Source organism: Arachis hypogaea, chromosome 17, assembly GCF_003086295.3.
Source record: "Arachis hypogaea cultivar Tifrunner chromosome 17, arahy.Tifrunner.gnm2.J5K5, whole genome shotgun sequence".
Classification (NCBI taxonomy): Eukaryota; Viridiplantae; Streptophyta; class Magnoliopsida; order Fabales; family Fabaceae; genus Arachis; species Arachis hypogaea.
In genome coordinates, this window is record NC_092052.1 from 921,831 (window position 1) to 943,290 (window position 21,460).

Here is a 21,460-nt window from a genome sequence, read left to right on the forward strand (position 1 = left end):
TGTGTAACTCTAGTTTTATTTAAGTCTTAATCTTCATTTGAAAGCTGACTAGGAAATTGCTTTGTCATTTGACCCCTAACCATTGATAAATTTAAAATTTGAGTGTATATAATAACAATTATATGTATGCACCACACTTTATCTACCTCTAAATTGGCCTTTTGTGATTAAAGAAAAAGAATGTATCTAACATGAATAAGTTTTGCCAAATTTTACTAATACTAGAAGGTCAGAAACATGCAATCTATGAATGAATTAAAATACCTTAACCGTGTTTAGTAATAATTTTTAAATTAGGGTAAAGTATATTTTTTGTCCCTAAAATTTGACAAAAGTTTTAAAAATATTCCCAAGTTTTATTTTATTTCAATTTTGTCCCAAAAGTTTTTGATTTGTATCAAATATATCTCTGACAGCTAATTTTTCAAAAAATTTAAGACCGATTCAACAACAATTTCATAAAAACAACCCCTCAACACAAGTAAATCAAGCATAATTTTCATGTATTATTGTTAGATTGGTCCTAAATTTTTTGAAAATTTAGCTGTCGAAAATATATTTGATGCAAATCGAAAATTTTTGAGACAAAATTGAAATAAAATAAAATTTATGAGTATTTTTAAAATTTTTGCCAAATTTTAGGAACAAAAAATATACTTTATTCTTTAAATTATTATTATTCGACCACTCTCTTATATCTCGTTTATTGTATAATATACATGTATCTTATTTTTACTGCAAATAACATAAGTCTAATTAAAATTTTTACACATATTTACATCTAAGATATGGCTTAAAAAAAATTGACTTATCTTATTTATATTGTAAACAAAATAAATAATACGATACGAATTGATAAATACTATCTAAATTACATATTTAAATAAATAAAACATTTAATTTATTTATTTGGGAAAAAAAATCCTGTACAAAAGGTTGTGATTGAATTTATGAAAAGGTGGGGTGTTGTAATCTGAGATAATGACCCACACGCTTGAATTGGGTTCAGTTGAGTTGAGTTAGATCTTAGAAGAGAGAGAACCTTATATATATATATACTATGACGTAGGAACTAGGAAGTAGTGTCTTACACTTCAGCTAACATCAACATGCACTTGAACATTTTTTTATTCTAAATTATATTGTAATTCTAGTTAATAATCTTTATGATAAACTTGCATATTTATTTTATTATGTTATATTGTTCGTTATCTGGGGTTTTCGGGTATCTGATAGGTCGGGTGACGGTGAAGGGATGAGATGGCGAGACCCTGAAGTAACTCGGAGCGGACCTTTGGTTCAGGGTCGAAGGTCGACGGGAGCGGTGGTAGAACGAACGAGGGGGAATGGCCACCTGCAAGGATACTCCGACGATCAAGTCAGTGTCCATACGAGAGGATAGTCAAATTGGATAAGATTATGTGTACCTTAGAGGGAGTGTTGACCTCTCCCCTTATATACTGTGATGGGCGGACCCAAAAATGATCTAACCTACTGGTCAGAATGCTTATGAGTTGTCCCTGTCTATGTGGGAAGAGTTGGTCGTCCTGAACTCCGGATCGAAACTTCGGATGTGACCCCGAAAAAACCGACCCGACCAGGTTACTGGGTGTAGTGTGTTGGATTGCACAAGTGGCGAAGCCGGATGTCGACTGGGTCGGATATTGAAAATCGACCCGTTAAATTTTCCTGATGGAGAATAGTTTAAGCCTGGATCAAAAGTGGTACCCCAACCCAGCGGCTAATTGGACTGGACTTGCTCCGTAACATATATCATACACTATTTTGCTTTTGGCACTTATTCTCTTTTCATAATCCATTGAACTTATCTCAAAAATATCATGTATATGTTAGCACATCTTCTCTAATATAATTACGTGCAAAATGTCTTATCCTAATCCACTCAAGTAATTATGATGTAGTCCATGGAAAGTTACTAACTAACATTATTGGAGAGTGCACATTCCTAGCTACATGAAATCTTTCTTAATAATTTCGTCTTTTACTTATCACAAAAAGATTGGTAGATAACACATGAAGGTAGGTAAAGTGTTATTAGTAATAAACAATCCGTGATAATTATGTTTCAACCATTTTCTTAATAATTGTTTTTACGTTAATGCCAAACATAGTAGATTTGCCATAATACAATTTTGATTAATCATTTAATCCTATAAAATTTTAGAAACAGCTAACTCTATATAATAGATTTTTTTATATATATATACATAATATATACATTCTAGAATAGGAATAAAAAAATATTAACTTTTTGAAAGAAAGAATAAACAAACGCATTGTTTTTCTGAATAACTGACTTTGAATCCACGTTTTTACACTATTATTATAATCTCACACTTAAAATAAACTGACCGTTTTTAAAGAAAACAAATATAAATTAAACTAAAATATAAAAGACAAATTAAAGCAAAGATCAACTCATGACTATGGTTTTTTATTATTGCTACTTGGCCTTACTACCACTATTATTATTATTATTATTTATTTAGGTCCACCATATATCACAACTTTATACGCGTGCTCTTATGAGATTGCTATATTATCATGTTCTTATTGAATCAAATTTTGAAAGATATCCATTGCACAAAAGCCTAATATATTATTTCTCTATTAAAAAAAAAAACTTAAAATTAAAGATTAAAAAACATTGAAGGGTTTGCTATGTTATAATTTAAACTATTACACGTCCATTATTGAAAATCATTTCCCTCCTATTGATGTGATTTAGCAAGTAATTTTACCCCTTAAATATGCTTTGTGGAATCAAATATAACAAAGAACCATAAACTAAAGGGGAAAAAGGGGGGAATCTTGTTAATACTTTGTCCTCTTAAAACTCCCAAGTGAGTGTACATAATGGCCCACACTTCTTATCTTCAATATACCCTTTAGGCCTTTATTTTATTCGCCAGTTGCTCCAATTTGGAGTCGTGTTTAGGGGTGTTCGTGGTGCGGTTTGGATCGATTTTGAGTCAAAAATTCATTTGATTCAAAAATTAATTTTATTTGCGGTGTAGTTTGGATTGGATGATTTAAAAAAAAAATCGATTCAATTTCAAGCAGTTTGGATTGAATTGGATTTATAATTTTGTAAATTAAAAAAATTAAATACATATAACAAGTCTTAATATCAAATTTTAAATAATCAATAATGACATAACAAGTCTTAACAATATTTTAAAAAGTCAACGATAAATAACAATAGAAATAAAATTATAGACTAGTTAAAATAAATAAATAAATAAATAACATTTTGAACATAAAATATTTATTAAATAATAATAATACATGAATAATAGAAAAATGTATAACAAATTGAACATGTTATAAGTATAATTGTAAATATAATAATAAAATAATAATATTATAGCAATTTGTACGGTTTGGATTGGATTGGATTCGATCGGTTATGAAGTAGATTCGAAATCTGATCCAATCTAGCGGTTTGCAAAAAATAGAATCCAATCAAATCCGAATTAGTGCGGTATTAATCGGTTTTCGGTTTGGATTGAATTGGATGAGCGGTTTAATTTGAATTAGGTTTAGATTTGAACACCCCTAATTATGTTTATTCCGGAAGTAAATTTTCTAATTTTTTTTAATCAATTTAGTAAAGTATAATTTTTTATTATTCAATATATTTTTACATATATATATATTTTGGTCCTACTTAAATAATATAAAGTGAGATATCACATTTTATTAAACAATTAAAAAAATTAAAAAAATCTATTTCCATGTTTATTCTTCTATGCGCCACAGATTGTGTTCAAGATTGGCAAATATTAAATATTTTGGATTTTGTACTTAATTTACCTTCTAGCTCAACAAGTGAAGAAGGTAAGGTTGGGATATATACTTGGTAAGAGTTAGGCTCCAATTTTTTAAGGATTTGAGTTTGCTATTAATATAAAAATATAGTTTTGATCACTACTAAAATCTTTTAAATTGTCGATGGATTTTAGCGACAGTTTTTTTTCATATGTAATTAGTGACGAATTTAGTCAAAATAGCAATGACAATTTGTAAATGCTTTTATAAATGTTTAATAAAAGATTAATTTGGAGATATATTCTTATTTTGATAATTGATATTCAATTTTTTTTAAATTTTTTTACATTTTATTTTTAAAAAAACTTTAGTGAAGATGACCTCCATGATTAAATATTGCTTCTATGACTATAATTATTTTAAGCTTTTAATTTACATCTAAGATCCACCCAGGCCACTTGGACCGGAAAAAAAAAAATAGAACCGAGTTGAAAAGGACCTAATATAAACTAGCTACTTTATTATCATCGTTGATTAATTCAATTTATGGACTCCGATTGAATTTCAACTTGAATATTATGGGTTTTTTCAACTTTTAAATGGAGACTCATGCTTCTAAGTTATAATACAGTTGAAAGAGTCAAAGGTATAACATTACCACCGTGTTAACCTTTTTCCAATTATTGCACTTCATGTATGTGTATATTAATAAAGTGACTTAATCTAATGCAAAGATATTAACCCTGCCTCAATTGAAGTTTTAACTTCAACTTAATTAAATATCCTTTTCAACCTATTTAACTCATCCCATTATATCTTATAATAAGTTTATTTTTAGTAAAAAATTTTAAATATTTTTATTTAACAAATATAAAATAAATGTATTAAAAATTTAATTTTTTTTTTATATTTTTAACAAAAATTTTAATTTATAAATTTGATATGTATCTTTAAAACACAAAACAGATAATTTTTTTTTTTTTTGAATTGTGATATATGCATAACTTTATGTACATGATATATTTTTTAATTAAGAAATTAATTTTTTTTTAAATTAATATTTTTTGTAAGGTTTAATTACTCTATTAGCCCTTATAATTTCGTGAAATTTTCAATTAGGTCCCTATACTTTTTTTCTTTTTAATTGGGTCCCTGCACCAAAGTTTTTTTTTCAATTAAGTCCCTCTTAGTAATAATTAGCTTAATTTTATAGAGACCCAATTAAAAAAATAAAATTGGTACAGAGACCTAAATAAAAGGAAAAAAAAGTGTAGATACCCAATTAAAAAAAAAATTAGTGCAAGAACTCAATTAAAAGAAAAAAAGTATAGAGACCTAATTGAAAATTTTGCAAAACTATAGAAACTAGTAGAGTAATTAAACTTTTTTTGTAATTGCTTTTATTAGTAAAATAAAAGGATGTACCACTCTAAGCATAGAAAGCAAAGATGATGAGAGATTCTATATGCACAAATAGAGAGATCTGAATTATGAGGGGATATATGTCCTTTCATAACTATTGAACCGTGCTAAAGGAAGAGACAAATTAAGTTGATGAGAAACCGACCAAATGATTCAATTCAATGGACATAGTTGAGTTCTTTACTTCTTTTTCATTAGGCACGTCACCTATTTGTTACACCATTCACCCTCCAAATTCATTAAATTTCTCCACGTAGCACTTCTCTATAAATTGACTAATCCAATCTTCAATTTTAATTAACTAGGTTAATTAATTTCTTCTATCACTTGAGTTGTTGTGCTAATTTATAAGCTGGAAGCTAATTTATGAATTTAGGTGAAAACTCAGATGAAGTTGACTTCACGTGAAGTTGATACCTAAGAGTTGTTAGATGAAAATTTAGTCAAATCAGTCAAATTATCTAACGACTTTCAGGTATCAACTTCACGTAAAGTCGATTGCACCTAAGTTTCTACCATGAATTTATTGTATTGATGGGAGATTAATTTTTTTAAGCTATATAAAATTGGAAAAAAGGCATAATTTCCAAAAGAATGACCTAGCTAGTGCTTTACTTATTATAATATTGATTAACCCTTTATGAAGTTCAATTCCCTATATATTTGTAACCTTAGCTTAATGATTAACCTAATTGCATAATAATCAAGATTAGAGGAGTTCTAATATTCTTGATTGAAGAGTAGCAAAAGCCAAAAAGGTTGTCCCTCCTTGCATGCCTTCTAGCTATTGTAGTACTTTTGGGTGCAAAGACTGCAAACTCTTTGTAAACCAAATTGCATGCCTTATAGAGTGAATATGTAGGCCTTCCCTCATACACCTTTGTCTCTCCTCAATTTCCAACATTATTATATTCCAGAAAATAAACAAATCATATTTATGCAGACTTACCCATTTATAAGTACATACAAGAATATTAGATTTATCATCATTCTGTTTCTTAATTAGTAGATAGGTTTACTAAGAAATAATATCAAATATCTTTGAAGGAAAGAAAATAAATTTGTCTACCATATATATTTAAATGTGATTATTCATATATATATATATATATATTGAGTAAACACTTAACCTGGTCTCTGTCCATATCAAATTAGGACAACACGATCCCTCACAAAAAAAGTAACCCACGCCGATCCCTATCTATGCATAAAATAACTCATCGCGCCCCCTCTCATGTATTCCCGTCCATGGACAGGGACCGGTGTGGGTTACTTTTTTGTGAGGAATCGCGTTGTCCTAATTTAAAATGGACAGGGACCGGATTGGGTGTTTACTAAAAAAAAATTTAATATTATAAAAAAAATTATATAAAGACTAGTTGACTAATTTTTAAAATTTTACTACAGTTGATATTTTAGAAATTATTTTTAGTAAGTATAGAAATAAAAGTGGTGTTTTGTCTAATATTGATATTTGATAATTGGATACGCAAGGGATGTTACTACAACATCGTCAAAGATTCGTCCAAGCATGACACACATATAGTGTTCAACACTTATTTTGTGTTTTAGTTATGACTTATGATCCACCTTATATATTAGCCCTGTTCCACTTACAGCAATATCCAAATTTTTTCAATAAAAGGTCAATTTTCAACAAAAATATCCAAATTTTTTTTTATAGAAAAAAATTAAGCCATGATATTTTTTCATTTTTAAATTAATTCTTATTCAATTTATTAAAATTAATATATTAGAAAAAATTAACCTAAACATATTAATTTTTCAATAAATTCAAAAAGTTAAAAGATTTTAATAATGTAGATATAGAACTTATTTTATACAATTATATTAACTTAACACAAAAAATTAATCACCATATCAAAATAAGTTTAATATTCATAAAAAAATACTTTTTTTGTTATGAAAAAATTAATTTTTTTATTATTGACAAATTTATTATTCTCTTATATCAGATTTTGTTTTCTTTGGAAAGTATAGAACCTAACTTTGCTTCGTGGCTGTTCGCCAGTGAAAAAATAAAGAAGTTAATAGGAAATTTCGAATATAACTAGTTCATTACTAAGGGTATAATAGATATTTTACCAATTCTTTTTACCAACATCTTTTCACATAGCCAACGTGAAACATCTTATGACCAAGGTAATATTCACTAATTTTATTGTGTATTATCAATTTTTTTACTTATGTGTCATTCTTTTCCGTCAATCTTCTCTTATCTTTTATATCTTTAACACTTATGTTGCATTATTTGTATTTATTACACAATGTGTCAATATAACAAATGATTCAATATTTTAATACATATTTTTTTCCATGTTATATCAATTATGACATGCGAACACTTTTACTGATTTAGTATATCGGATGAATATCGAGCAGTATTATATTTAAAATATATTCAACATATATAAGTGTCATATTTTTAACTAATTATATCTTAATAAAAAATAAAAAATTTGTAATATTTTTTGACACTACTAATTTTAATATTTTTTTAGTAAACATCCAACCCGGTCCCTGTCCATTTTAAATTAGGACAACGCGATCCCTCACCAAAAAAGTAACCCACGCCGGTCCCTGTCCATGGACGGGAATACATGGGAGGGAGCGCGATGAGTTATTTTATACATAAACAAGGACTGACGTGTGTTACTTTTTTTGTAAGAGATCGCGTTGTCCTAATTTAATATGGACAGGGACCGAGTTGAGTGTTTACTCTTATATATTGTGTATTGGTACAATTGAAAAAATTTCCTTTGTATATTTCATGGTTATGCATGGTTCAATTGCATCTATTCTAACATATGTTACCAAGTCCTAGGAGCTGAAGAGCATATTACAAAACCAAAAAAAGCCATGATGACAAGTTTGACTTTTGTATCCAAATTTTTCATGTCACCACACCGCCCATGTTAGGGCTTTAGGGTAAGATAGATAGCACAATGTTGTGTCTTTTTAATCTGCGAGAACAAGAATTTGTCCTTATTCCTATCAATTACCAAAGTTTCAGACTTTGTAAAATGAAGGGTTTCATCATGTTGTGCTGCCATGCATTTAGGGTAACATATGGGACCCTCTTAGCACATGTGCCCCATCTTTAATTTTGTTTGTTTTTGGAACAAATTCTTTGCTCAACATTTTAGGGTATGTATTCATTTGTTGATAACGCGGTAATATGCAAATTGGGAACTGTGACAATGAGTTTACATCTCTTCAGGTTTCATATCTGATTTAAGGATAACATTGTTTGCCTTTTTTCAATTTCCATACATATCATGCCAATCCGTATTTGTCTAATTGATGTCTATAGTTTTTTATTTTGGAGTAACTTAGAGAAAGACGTTTCTTTTTTTAAAGGTATTTTTAAATAATTAAAATTTAATATATATAATTTATTAAATTATGTTATTTTTATTAAAATTAGATCAGATAAATTGATTTGGCCAAAAAATCGATAAATTATATCTTAAATCGATCTAAATTAATATTTTTTTATAAAAAATACTTACAATATTCCTATTATAAAGAATGACTAAAATATTTTTATTATATATATATATATATATATATATATATTTATTGAGAACCCTAAATTTTAATCTTTTTCTTTTTTTTTTCTTTTTTCTGTGTCGTTATAGGGTTAGAATTTAGGATTTTTAAAATTAAATAATATATATAATAAGAGTCATTTTCTATAAAAAAATATTAATTTAGATCGATTTAAAGTTTGGTTTACCGATTTTTTGGCCAAATTAATTTGTCTCATCTAATTTTGACAAAAATAATATAATCTAATCGATTATATATATTAAATTTTAATTAATAAAAAAATACCTTTAAAAAAAAGACATTTTAAACATTTTTATTGAAGTGGTCTCTTTTTTATTTTATTTTATTTTTTAATAAGTTATAATTGCAAGTTGATGATGCATGCGGTTACACATGTGCATGCAATTCTTTAATAAGATAAAAAATTGTGATCAAACAAGCTTTTTGGGGGATATATTATATATATAGTTTTTGCATGTGACATATTGTTTACACATACATTAGCTATGTAATGCTATGCTTCATTATTATTTTTTTCAAAATTGGAACCATGTATATATGCTTAAAACTTTGGTTGATAATAACCATTTTCTACGGAAAAGAATAAATTTAGAATATGATACTATTTCATTACCAATTTTATAGTTATTCACTTATTTGGGCCAACAGTTAACTCTCTTCTTAAACGTAATAATACAAAATTATTTTAACTTGTAAGCCAAGCTGTGTTTATAGTCTATGTCCCATATTTTATGCTCATCAATGTTCAAAGGTATACGCTTGACCTAAAAGAAATTATGATCTCTTACAAATGTGGGTAGAGTTATTTTCAAAGATGAAATAATAATAATAATCTTATATTATATTCCATATATAGAATATGAAAAAATTAACCAACTTGGGTTTGTCGAGTGGTCAGCTCACTCGTCCGCTTAAGCAAGTGTTGGAGATTCGAATCCCACCTTATACATGCAGCAACTCATTAGTCAGTGACAGACCCTTAAATGGAGTTCTGATCCGCAACAGATTAGTCCTTAACTTGTCGGGCTTGGGGATACCGTGAACAAAAAAAAAAAAAGAATATGAAAAAATTCAAAAAATATATAATTTTTCTTTGTTCTCCTGAGGTTCTAGACTAGAATTAATAATTCCTCAATCAAGAGACAATATATGTGGTTAGAAATAGAATAACTCCTCAATTAATGTAGACTTTTGGTTGTATATGATGTCTTAATCAGAATGTTGGGTTCATTAGTCAATTGGTTTGACTTTGATGGAAATATTCAGTTAGTTGTAATTTCTAAATTATAAACAGTGAGTATGTAGAATACTTGGCCAACGAAATTATGTACTAGTTGACTCAACTTATAGCTTGCAAAGCCTTCTCAACTTTAATTCCTTCCTAAACTATTGGAGAAACCAATGGAAGTCAAGTAAGAAAATCAAAACAAGAATGCTAACGTTGTATCAAGCTTATAATTACTACCTTTTGAGGTTAAAAAAAGGGGTTAAGTCATGTAAAAAAATGGAATTCAAATTCAAATTCAGATCACTATTCACATAAAAGTTGTCTTTATATAAAAATAATAATTAAAAATTATTAAATAAAAATTTAATCAAATATATTAAATTATTTAGCAATTTTTAATTTTCATCTTTTCATAAAACAACTTCTCATGAGTAGTAACCTTTTTTTTTTTTTGTCAGATCATGAGTAGTAAGCTTCACTTCTAATAATTTACCCTTTTTTTGGGCTTGACCTTCTTTCCGTTTTTTGGTTAACAACTGGGCCTAGGCCCAAATATAGTGAATATTTTCGAAGCCCACTGGGCCACCCTCTGCCTGGCTTCCTTTGTCTTGCTAGGCGTGGATGTGAGCACCGCCGGAAGAGCTGCCGTCGTTGGTCTGTTCCTCATCCACCGGAGATGCTATCAATGCTCAGAACATGGAATCTCCATGGATTTCTCATCAGAAAGTTCGCTCCTTCCGCAAATTATATTTATATGCACTCTCTTCACCAGCTTCAACAAAACAAGAAGGAGAAGAAGAAGAACAAGAACACGAACAAGAAGGAAGAAGATTCTCACTGTGATCCCAAAGAGTACATGAGAAACGTCATTGGAAACATATACAAGACTCTAAAGTATTCAACTTGGGATTCAGCTCAGAAAGAGCTCGAGAACCTTCCATTGCCATGGGACTCTTACACTGTAAACCAAGTCCTAAAATCCCACCCTCCAATGGAGAAAGCATGGTTGTTCTTCAACTGGGCTTCCAAACTCACAGGCTTCAAGCATGATCAGTACACTTACACCACCATGATTGATATCTTTGGAGAAGCTGGTAGAATCTCTTCCATGAAGCACGTTTTCAAGCAAATGCAAGACAATGATGTTAACATTGATTCTATTACCTACACTTGCATGATGCATTGGCTTTCGAATTCTGGGGACATTGATGCAGCCATGGAGTTGTGGAAGGAGATGAAGTCGAAGGATTGTTGTTACCCTACTGTTGTTTCTTACACTGCTTATATCAAGATTCTATTTGATCATGGTAGGGTTAAGGAGGCTACTTGTGTTTACAAGGAGATGATTGAATCTGGTTGTGCTCCTAATTGCTACACTTATACCATTCTAATGGAGTACCTTGTTGGCTCTGGTTAGTGTTTCTTTCTTGCCTTCCATGTGTTTGTTATGTTGCCTAAGAGGGTATTCAAAGTTCAGAGCGTTTCTCTTTTGCTTAGTTCAATTCAATTGCTCTCAGAAATTTGTTATTGCCTTCTGTTTTGTCAGTAATGGTTATTATTTTTTTGTGTGTTTGTATTTTAGGAAAATGCAAAGATGCCCTTGAAATATTTGAAAAGATGCAGGAGGCTGGGGTGCAACCTGACAAAGCTGCATGCAATATTTTGATTGAGAGGTGTGCTAAAATTGGAGGGATTATGTTCATGACCCATATCCTGCGGTATATGAAAGAAAACCGCCTTGTTCTTCGTTACCCTGTTTTTGTCGAAGCATTGAAAGCTTTTAAAGTTGCTGGGGAAAGTGATGCGCTCATAAGGCAAGTCAATCCTCAATTTTATATTGATTCTGGCACCATTAGAAAGGATAATGACTGTTTCACAGTTGATGTAGATAAAGAGCTTCTATTTGTTCTCTTGAGAAAGAGAAATCTGGTTGCTATTGATCATTTACTTGCTGGAATGATGGATAAGAAAATACCTTTAGATCATAAGGGTATCTCATCCATTATAGAGGTAAATTGTTCCCATTCCAGACCTGAAGGTGCTTTGTTAGCATTCACGTATAGCGTAAAAATGGGCATATACATGGAGAGACAAGGATATCTTTCCTTGATAGGCTTGTTGATCAGATCAAATATGTTTTCGCAGCTAGTCGAAACCGTTGAGGAAATGTCTAGAGCCGGTCATTCTCTTGGAATCTACCTGGCTTCAATTTTGATCTATAGGCTTGGTTGCGCTAAGAAGCCTGCTTATGCTGTGACGATTTTCAACTTGTTACCTGATAACCATAAGTGCACTGCTACCTATACTGCTTTAATTAGCGCTTATTTCGCCTCTAGAAGAGTTAACAAGGCACTTGATATACACAAAAGTATGTGCGCAAAAGGGTTTCTGACTGCTTTAGGAACTTACAATGTACTGGTTGCTGGTTTGGAAAGAAACGGTAGAAATTCTGAAGCAGAATTTTATAGAAAAGCTAAGAAGAAGTGCCTTCATACTAATGCTGGTTCTGAGGAAAGGGTTTGCATAGAGGAAAAGATATGCAACCTTCTGTTTGCTGTGGATCTAGTTCATTAGAGATGCCAACCTTCCGATATATTCACTTACAATTCCTTGCTGGATGCTTTGTTCAGTATGAAACAACATGACAAGGCACTTATGTTATTCAATCAAATGAAAGAGAGTGGCATTGATCCAAATATACATACATACAGCATAATTATAGATGGCTTGTGCAAAAGTGGAAGACTTAAAAATGCAAAAGAGATATTTGAAGATCTTTCCATTAAAGGCTATCGTCCAGATGTGAAGACATACACCATTATGATCAATGGGCTTTGCAAAGAGGGCCTGCTTCATGAAGCATTGGCTTTCTTGTCGAAAATGGAAGACAATGGTTGCTTACCGGATGCTGTGACTTATGAAATAATCATTGGTGCTCTGTTTGAAAAAGGTGAAAATGATAACGCGGAGAAACTTCTTCGTGAAATGATATCTAGAGGCCTATTGCAAGGATAAAAGTAAGTGAGATTCTTCTTGCCAGACATCACAAAATGTCGTTTGTATCTCTTTCTTTTTAACTTGTGTTTTGTTACCATCTTCCCGATCATCTTTCCATTTAATATTAATGCTTTTAAATATTCACATGATTGTGATTCTTTATTCTGATTTACCCGCACCTAAGTGTTTTCTTTGCCGTTGCTTGTTTTAGGGCATTTTCGGTGACTAGATGGCTGTTATATGTGGCTTGTCGGATCTATCATTGTTTCCTTTTTTGTTTTTGTAATTATACATGTGCATTGATGTTAATTTATTCCTAAGCTGAAATGGTTCTGATTTTCATCATTCAAAGGGAATCCTTGTTAGTTGTGAAGCTTCCCTGCACACTTATTGTCTTTCAATCTTTTCATTTCCCCCATATTTAAAGTAAATTCCCATGCAGCAGCATACTGGCTATGAAATCTCAAATGATTTTGCAGCATATCATTTAGCTCTTTGATATTGGACACTAATCTGCATAAGATTTAATAACTTTCTCAGTCTTAGACTGAGATTAAACTCAATTAATTAAGAATAGAGTCAAGAGCACAATGCTTGATGGGGATTACAATTTACACAGCCTCAATAAAAAGAAAGGAAAAAATAAAATCTAAGCTGTAGATTCTGCTGCAGCTATTTTTGAGTCTTCAGTGACAGTTCCAATATTTAGGGAATGAAGTCAAAGTGGCAAGAACCATGACCTGCAATCAAACGATATATATTTATCATCTACACAAATTTCTCAATAGAAGGACTCGTTATACTTTGTTCTGAAATAGTAGTTTATTCGAACAAAGTGGTACATGAAAAAACCAATATATCCAGAGACAAATTGTCTCGTGATTCATCAGTTATTTTAATATACCATTTTAATTAACAATGGAGGGAGTAACAGTTACTAGCTTGGATTGATTCCTTGACTTGTTTGCCAAGTTAATTTGCCTTTTCCTCCTTTTGATGGCATACATGTTATATATAACTAAGCATTTAGTCAATTTTAATATTCCTAAACTTTTTACAATGTCACATGGCCTTCTATTCTTCTAGATCTGCTTTTGCACTCTGTGCCAATGTGAACATGCATATGTTCTACTTAAAAAGCATTATTATAATATTGTATAATGTATATGTTATCTAGAATCAGTTTAATTTAGAACTTTCTAGGATCTGCTTCTGTTGTAATGGCAGCACCTCTGAAGAAACAAGAACCACCTCTGTGCTTGAACTTCTGAAAATAGCTGTTGAAGGCATAGGAAGCATGGTCTTTCAAAGTGTTTGGATAATAGCATGGTTGGTTCACTTGGATTTTGCTACAATCTGCACCTCCACTTCCACAAGCCCAATTCAGCGCTGCCTGCAACTCATCGTCGCTGCTTTGCGGATCAGCTATGCACCATTGCTCATATTCAGCAAACACTGCATCATGTGATCATAATATAATGCAATTAGGTAAAAAAAATGAACATTTGTACACAAATATTGGTGGATGTTTTAACAACACATGAACACTTATGTATATGATTACCCCTTTTTGGTGCAATCATGGATAGGAAAAGAATCAGAACCATTAACTTGGCCATTAATGTTTCCATTTTGGAGGAGAAGAACCCTGAATAGTGAATAGGATAGCCAAGAAACTAGAAATTTAGTTGCATATATATTATATAATGAAGTTAATGGAAAATGGAAGTTATGGTCATGTGTTGTGTGCTTCTAACGGCTAAGAAGGAATGTTCATATTCCATTTCAAGTGGACACTCTGCACCAAGCAGGATCAGATTTTATGTGGGCCTCACCATCAGGGTGTGAAAATGTGATGAAAAATTACATGAAAAGGATCATGTGGTCAAATTATCAGTGACAAATTATGCTGCTTACACAGGTCACATTCAGATTTAGAAATAATTTGCCACAAAAATAATTAAAAGATGTTAAGCTAAGAATCAAACTTCTAGAAACAATTTTTGTAAAATTAAGTGCTTATTGTTTCCCTAAAATAATATATTCCCAAACATGCTATAGCCATGTGCTTCATCAATAGGCAAAGAAAGCGTTATTATATTCTTAGCTCTTCCTAATGTCAATGCTCTTCCAACTCAACAAGGATTTACTAATATTAAAAGCAATTTTGTAAATGTTACATGTTCTAAAACAATTATTCATATTCTGGTCCAACGGGCCAGGTCTAAAAAACAGCAAAAGGTTCACCAGAAAAGGTGGACCTTATTATAAACCCGACCTTTTTAAAGAGGTTGGACATCAATAAGAGTCCAGCCTTACTTGATTAGTTGATTTAACAAATAACTGATTGGAAAAATCTCTTCTACTACCTCTACCTCTACCTCATCTAGAAGGTGGATCCCAACAAATTTTCAGGATAAAAGGAACGCTAATCCATCAAAAAAGATGGAACTACTCCAACAAAGGCGGTCATCAAACTCTACTATAAATACGTTAATCTTGCTAACTTAAGTATCGGAGTCTCTTGCAGGTATCACCCCCACCTTTTCACGAGGAATTCGGACATGCAGCACCTCGTCACCGACAAGTAGGACACTGCCTCTCAAAGGGACTTGAACCTCATGTTCAGGCCCAAATCCACGTTTCAAGTAACCCTCGAAACGACAATGTTTGTAGAAAATAATAACTGTAAACGAGCAACAATGAGATCATGAGCAAATAAATGGAGTTGTTAACTTGTTCTACAACTAGTCTTCTTTTCTTTATTACTTTTCCTGAGAGACCATAGTTATTTTGGGAGCAACACCCATCCGGTTGCCGAACATTTTTCTATTTATTCCTTTTTTGTAGTGTTTTTTTTTTCTTTTTTATAAATTTACATGAGTTTTTTTCGCTTAGGTTGTTGAACAAACAATAAGTTATCTGAGAATAAATAAACAGGGCCACTTTACAACATAACCAGATCAACCAAACTACAAGTATATATATACATCATCAATAACCAAAATATATGGGGCAGTCTCTCATGTTGGAAGCATACCTGTTTCAAAAAGCCTCTACATTATTGGTATGCATGATTTGATTTGTGATTTGTTTTATTGACTAGTATACTTCTTCAGTCTAAAAGATCAGTGATGATACCGTTATCTAGGGGTGTAAGTTACCGAACCAAACCTAAATTTACCGCAAAACTGAACCGAAATTACAACAACCGAATAAAAACCGAAAAAAATCGGTTTTTTCCGAAATAAACCGATCGATTCGGTTCGGTTTTCGATTGGCTCGACAGAAACCGAACCGAACCGCATAAGTGGTTTAGTAATACATTGAAATGGAAATTTTAGACTTAACAAATGTGTTTGTTTTATGTTTAGTTGTTGGAATGAGTTGAAATTGTGTTGAATTTAAATGTAATATAATATTGTTTCAGTTTATTGATTGTTTTGAACATCATTTTACTAAGATTAATTTTCTATTAGTTAGGATTTAAAAAACCGAAAAAACCGACCGAATCAAACTGCTTTTGATTCGGTTCGGTTCGGTTCGATTCGGTTGTTGCGCAAACAACAAACTAATTGATTAGTATTATGTGAAAACCGAACAGATCGGTTCGATTGGTTTTTGGTCTAAAACCGAACCAAACCGAACCGATAACACCCCTACCGTTATCCCAAATGGCATGATTTTTCCGTGGAAGCTAATATTATGTCATAAAATGCATATTGTTGAAGTTCTTTTTAACTTCAACAATGAAATGGCTTTTGTTGGTTTGCAAGCGATCCTAATATTTTGGCCATTTACTTATGCAAGTACCATATATATTTATTATAGCTGATGATTGTTTTCAGCAACTAAATCTCTGCTGAGAAGCTTTTTGGAAGTATGTTGTGTTGCTATGTGCTAAATTTACATTATGTCATCTTGAGGTCATTGTTAACATGTCCTTTTTCTTTCTTATTTTTAATTGCTCTTTTCTTTTGTAAATGAATATTACTTGGTTATTTTCTTGTGTTCTCTAGACGGTCTATTTAGGTTCTAGTGTTCCTACTTTGAAAGAGCTCTCCAGTCTAAAATCAAATGGTGTATTTAAATAGCAACACTTCACTCAAACCCAAATCCCAAATACAATATAATACACACTATCCTCATAAGTCACAAATGAGGAAGAGAAACTTAAACAAACTTAATATTCTCATAATTGAATGTGTTGAATCAGAGAGCAAAATGATTTGCTTCTGCTGGATTGGTGTCTTAAGGTATCTTACTACCTTGTGGTAAGATCTCAAATTCCTAATTTTTATCTTACAATTTTGATCTTATAGACATCTCTATTAAATTTCATGCTATTTAAAAATCATTTGAATTGATATATTTGAAAATTAACTTGAAACTTGAAATAAACAAACGAAAATGGACCATAGTAGGGTTGTAATGACTAATGAGGTATTGATTTATGCTAGTGAGCAAGCTTATTAAAAGTATAATACCCTCAAAATAAACGAATAAAAATCTAGACATCATAACGAAGTACCAAATTTCTCTTATTCAGAATTCAGAAGGAATCAACAATGTTGTATGCAACAAGGTTTAGGGTTTCTGTTCGTCAAATCCCTAATTTTGTTCCACTCTCCACTCTCCCTCCTTCCTGGACAAGCCTTCACTTTCATTCTGAGCCTCCATCCCTTGCTGAAGTTGACGATGCTGTTGATTCCTTTACTCGCATGCTCTCTATGCGTCGTACTCCTCCCATCTTCCAGTTTAACAGGATTTTGGGATCCCTTGCCAAGACGAAGCATTTCCACGCCGCCGTTTCCCTTTTTCAGCAATTGCAAGCCAGGGGAATCGCTCCCAACTTATTTACTTTGAACATCTTAATCAATTGTTGTTGCGGCATGGGTCGTATGACGCTTGCTTTCTCTGTATTGGCCAAGATTTTCAGGATGGGTTTTCAGTCTAATACCATAACGTTCACAACAATCCTGAAAGGCCTCTGTCTCTGTGGTAATGTTGAAAAAGCACTGCACTTCCATGACATAGTGCGGGCTCATGGATTTCAGTTTGATCAAGTCACCTATGGGACCTTGGTTAATGGACTCTGTAAGACCGGACACACAGCAGCTGCTATTCAAGTGTTGAAAAAGATCCCACAGTATGGGATTGTTCCTAATGTTGTCATGTACAGCGCAATTATTGATAGCCTCTGTAAGGATACACTTGTAAGTGAGGCTTTTCTTTTATACTCTGAAATGCTTGCTATGGGAATTTCTCCCGATGTTATCACTTACACTACTCTGATTTATGGATTGTGCCTTGTGGGTCAATTTAAGGAAGCCATTCATGTACTAAATCATATGATGCTCAAAAACATTACTCCAGGTGTTCGGACCTATAGTATTTTGATCGATGGGCTATGCAAGGAAGGAAAGATCAAAGATGCTAAGAACGTGTTGGCTGTGATGACAAAACATGGTGTGAAACCAAATGTGGTTACTTATAACAGCTTAATGGATGGGCATTGTTTGGTTAATCAAGTAAACAAGGCAAAATATGTATTCGACACAATGGCCCTAAGTAGTGTGTCTCCTGATGTTTGTAGTTACAATATCATGATTAATGGCTTGTGCAAAAGTAAAATGGTCAATGATGCATTGAATCTCCTTGAAGAGATGCGTTGCAAGAACTTGGTTCCCGACATGTTTACTTACAATACTCTAATTGATGGCTTGGGAAAATCAGGGAGAATCCTTTGTGCTGTGGAGCTTCTTGAAAAGATGCATGATAGAGGTCAACATGCTGATATATTCACTTACAATTCCTTGCTGGATGCTTTGTTCAGTATGAAACATGACAAGGCACTTATGTTATTCAATCAAATGAAAGAGAGTGGCATTGATCCAAATATATATACATACAACATACTTATAGATGGCTTGTGCAAAAGTGGAAGACTTGAAAATGCAAAAGAGATATTTCAAGATCTTTCCATTAAAGGCTATCGTCCAGATGTGAAGACATACACCATTATGATCAATGGGCTTTGCAAAGAGGGCCTGCTTCGTGAAGCATTGGCTCTCTTGTCGAAAATGGAAGACAATGGTTGCTTACCGAATGCTGTGACTTATGAAATAATCATTCGTGCTCTGTTTGAAAAAGGTGAAAATGATAACGGGGAGAAACTTCTTCGTGAAATGATATCTAGAAGCCTATTGCAAGGATAAAAGTAAGTGAGATTCTTCTTGTTAGACATCACAAAATGCCGTTTGTATCTCTTTCTTTTTAACTTGTGTTTTGTTACCATCTTTCCGATCATCTTTCCATTTCATATTAATGCTTCTAAATATTCACATGATTGTGATTCTTTATTCTGATTTACCCGCACCTAAGTGTTTTCTTTGCCGTTGCTTGTTTTACGGCATTTTCGGTGACTAGATGGCTGTTATATGTGGCTTGTCGGATCTATCATTGTTTGCTTTTGTGTTTTTGTAATTATATATGTGCATTGATGTTAATTTATTCCTAAGCTGAAATGGTTCTGATTTTCATCATTCAAAGGGAATCCTTGTTATTGTGAAGCTTCCTTGCACTCTTATTGTCTTTCAATCTTTTCATTTCCCCCATATTTAAAGTAAACTCCCATGCAGCAGCATACTGGCTATGAAATCTCAAATGTTATTTTGCAGCATATCATTAAGCTCTTTGAGATTAGACACTAATCTGCATAAGATTTAATAACTTTCTCAGTCTTAGACTGAGATTAAACTCAATAAATTAAAAATAGAGGCAAGAGCACAATGCTTGTTGGGATTACACAGCCTCAATAAAAAGAAAGGAAAAAATAAAATCTAAGCTGTAGATTCTACTGCACCTATTTTTGAGTCTTCAGTGACAGTTCCAATTAGGGAATGAAGTCAAAGTGGCAAGAACCATGACCTGCAATCAAAGGATATATATTATTGTGTTATCATCTACACAAATTTCTCAATAGAAGGACTCATTATACTTTGTTCTGAAATAGTAGTTTATTTGAACAAAATGGTACATGAAAAAACTGATATATCTAGAGACAAATTGTCTCATGATTCATCGGTTATTTTAATATACCACTTTAATTAACAATGGAGGGAGTAACAGTTAATAGCTTGGATTGATTCCTTGACTTGTTTGCCAAGTTAATTTGCCTTTTCCTCCTTTTGATGGCATACATGTTATATATAACTAAGCATTTAGTCAATTTTAATATTCCTAAACTTTTTACAATGTCACATGGCCTTCTATTCTTCTAGATCTGCTTTTGCACTCTGTGCCAATCTGAACATGCATATGTTCTACTTAATAAGCATTATTATAATATTTTATAATGTATATTTTGTCTAGAATCAGTTTAATTTAGAACTTACTAGGATCTGCTTCTGTTGTAATGGCAGCACCTCTGAAGAAACAAGAACCACCTCTGTGCTTGAACTTCTGAAAGTAGCTGTTGAAGGCATAGGAAGCATGGTCTTTCAAAGTGTTTGGATAATAGCATGGTTGGTTCACTTGGATTTTGCTACAATCTGCACCTCCACTTCCACAAGCCCAGTTCAGCGCTGCCTGCAACTCATCGTCGCTGCTTTGCGGATCAGCTATGCTGCCTATGCACCATTGCTCATATTCAGCAAACACTGCATCATGTGATCATAATATAATGCAATTAGGCGAAAAAATGAACATTTATATACAAACATTGGTGGATATTTTAACAACTCATGAGCACTTATGTATTTACCCCTTTTTGTTGCAATCATGGATAGGAAAAGAATCAGAACCATTAACTTGGCCATTAATGTTTCCATTTTGGAGGAGACACAGGCCTAGCTGATAAGAATTCTGAATAGTGAATAGGATAGCCAAGAAACTAGAAATTTAGTTGCATATATATTTTATAGTGAAGTTAATTGGAAATGGAAGTTATGGGCATGTGTTGTGTGCTTCTAACGGCTAAGAAGGAATGTTCATATTCCATTTCAAGTGGACACTCTGCACCAAGCAGGATCAGATTTTATGTGGGCCCCACCATAAGGGTGTGAAAATGTGATGAAAAATTACATGAAAAGGATCATGTGATCAAATTATCAGTGACAAATTATGCTGCTTACACAGGTCACATTCAGATTTAGAAATGATTTGCCACAAAAATAATTAAAAGATGTTAAGCTAAGAATCAAACTTCTAGAAACAATTTTTGTAAAATTAAGTTCTTATTGTTTCCCTCAAATAATATATTCCCAAACATGCTATAGCCATGTGCTTCATCAACATGCAAAGAAAGCGTTATTATATTCTTAGCTCTTCCTAATATGGATTTATTAATATAAAAGTAATTTTGTAGATGTTACATGTCCTAATACAATGTAGAAAAATAGTAGCTGTGTAAACGAGCAACAATGA

General features: G+C 31.9%; 3 protein-coding genes and 1 long non-coding RNA gene across 6 annotated transcripts; 2 read left to right on the forward strand and 2 right to left on the reverse strand.

Moving 5' to 3' along the window:
* The first annotated feature begins 10,619 nt into the window (after positions 1 to 10,619).
* On the forward strand, positions 10,620 to 14,655 carry LOC112764053 (pentatricopeptide repeat-containing protein At2g01390-like). 3 transcript variants are annotated; one of them, XM_072223054.1, is made up of 3 exons: positions 10,620 to 11,448; positions 11,619 to 13,053; positions 14,237 to 14,655. In XM_072223054.1, exons 1-2 carry the CDS (start codon positions 10,713 to 10,715, stop codon positions 12,608 to 12,610), a joined length of 1,728 nt encoding a protein of 575 aa, XP_072079155.1. In that variant the 5' UTR covers positions 10,620 to 10,712; the 3' UTR covers positions 12,611 to 13,053; positions 14,237 to 14,655. The 3 variants fall into 3 exon arrangements, with proteins under 3 accessions (XP_072079155.1, XP_072079154.1, XP_025665365.1); XM_072223053.1 differs by having other exon boundaries at positions 10,636 to 11,448; positions 14,261 to 14,655; XM_025809580.3 differs by lacking the exon at positions 14,237 to 14,655 and having other exon boundaries at positions 10,636 to 11,448; positions 11,619 to 13,360.
* LOC140180985 (uncharacterized) lies at positions 13,830 to 14,721 on the reverse strand. Its single transcript, XR_011875405.1, has 2 exons — positions 14,598 to 14,721; positions 13,830 to 14,488 (listed from the first exon to the last, which is right to left on the reverse strand). It is a non-coding gene; the product is annotated as an uncharacterized lncRNA (long non-coding RNA).
* Positions 14,722 to 17,168: 2,447 nt separating this feature from the next.
* Positions 17,169 to 20,989, forward strand: LOC112764056 (uncharacterized). The gene is made up of 3 exons (XM_072223055.1): positions 17,169 to 17,307; positions 17,583 to 19,253; positions 20,458 to 20,989. The coding sequence occupies exon 2, from the start codon at positions 17,602 to 17,604 to the stop codon at positions 19,249 to 19,251; it is 1,650 nt and encodes a 549-aa protein (XP_072079156.1). The 5' UTR covers positions 17,169 to 17,307; positions 17,583 to 17,601; the 3' UTR covers positions 19,252 to 19,253; positions 20,458 to 20,989.
* LOC112764058 (glucan endo-1,3-beta-glucosidase 4-like) lies at positions 19,827 to 20,981 on the reverse strand. The gene is made up of 3 exons (XM_025809585.3): positions 20,799 to 20,981; positions 20,431 to 20,694; positions 19,827 to 19,963 (listed from the first exon to the last, which is right to left on the reverse strand). Exons 1-3 carry the CDS (start codon positions 20,863 to 20,865, stop codon positions 19,929 to 19,931), a joined length of 366 nt encoding a protein of 121 aa, XP_025665370.1. The 5' UTR covers positions 20,866 to 20,981; the 3' UTR covers positions 19,827 to 19,928.
* Positions 20,990 to 21,460: the final 471 nt, after the last annotated feature.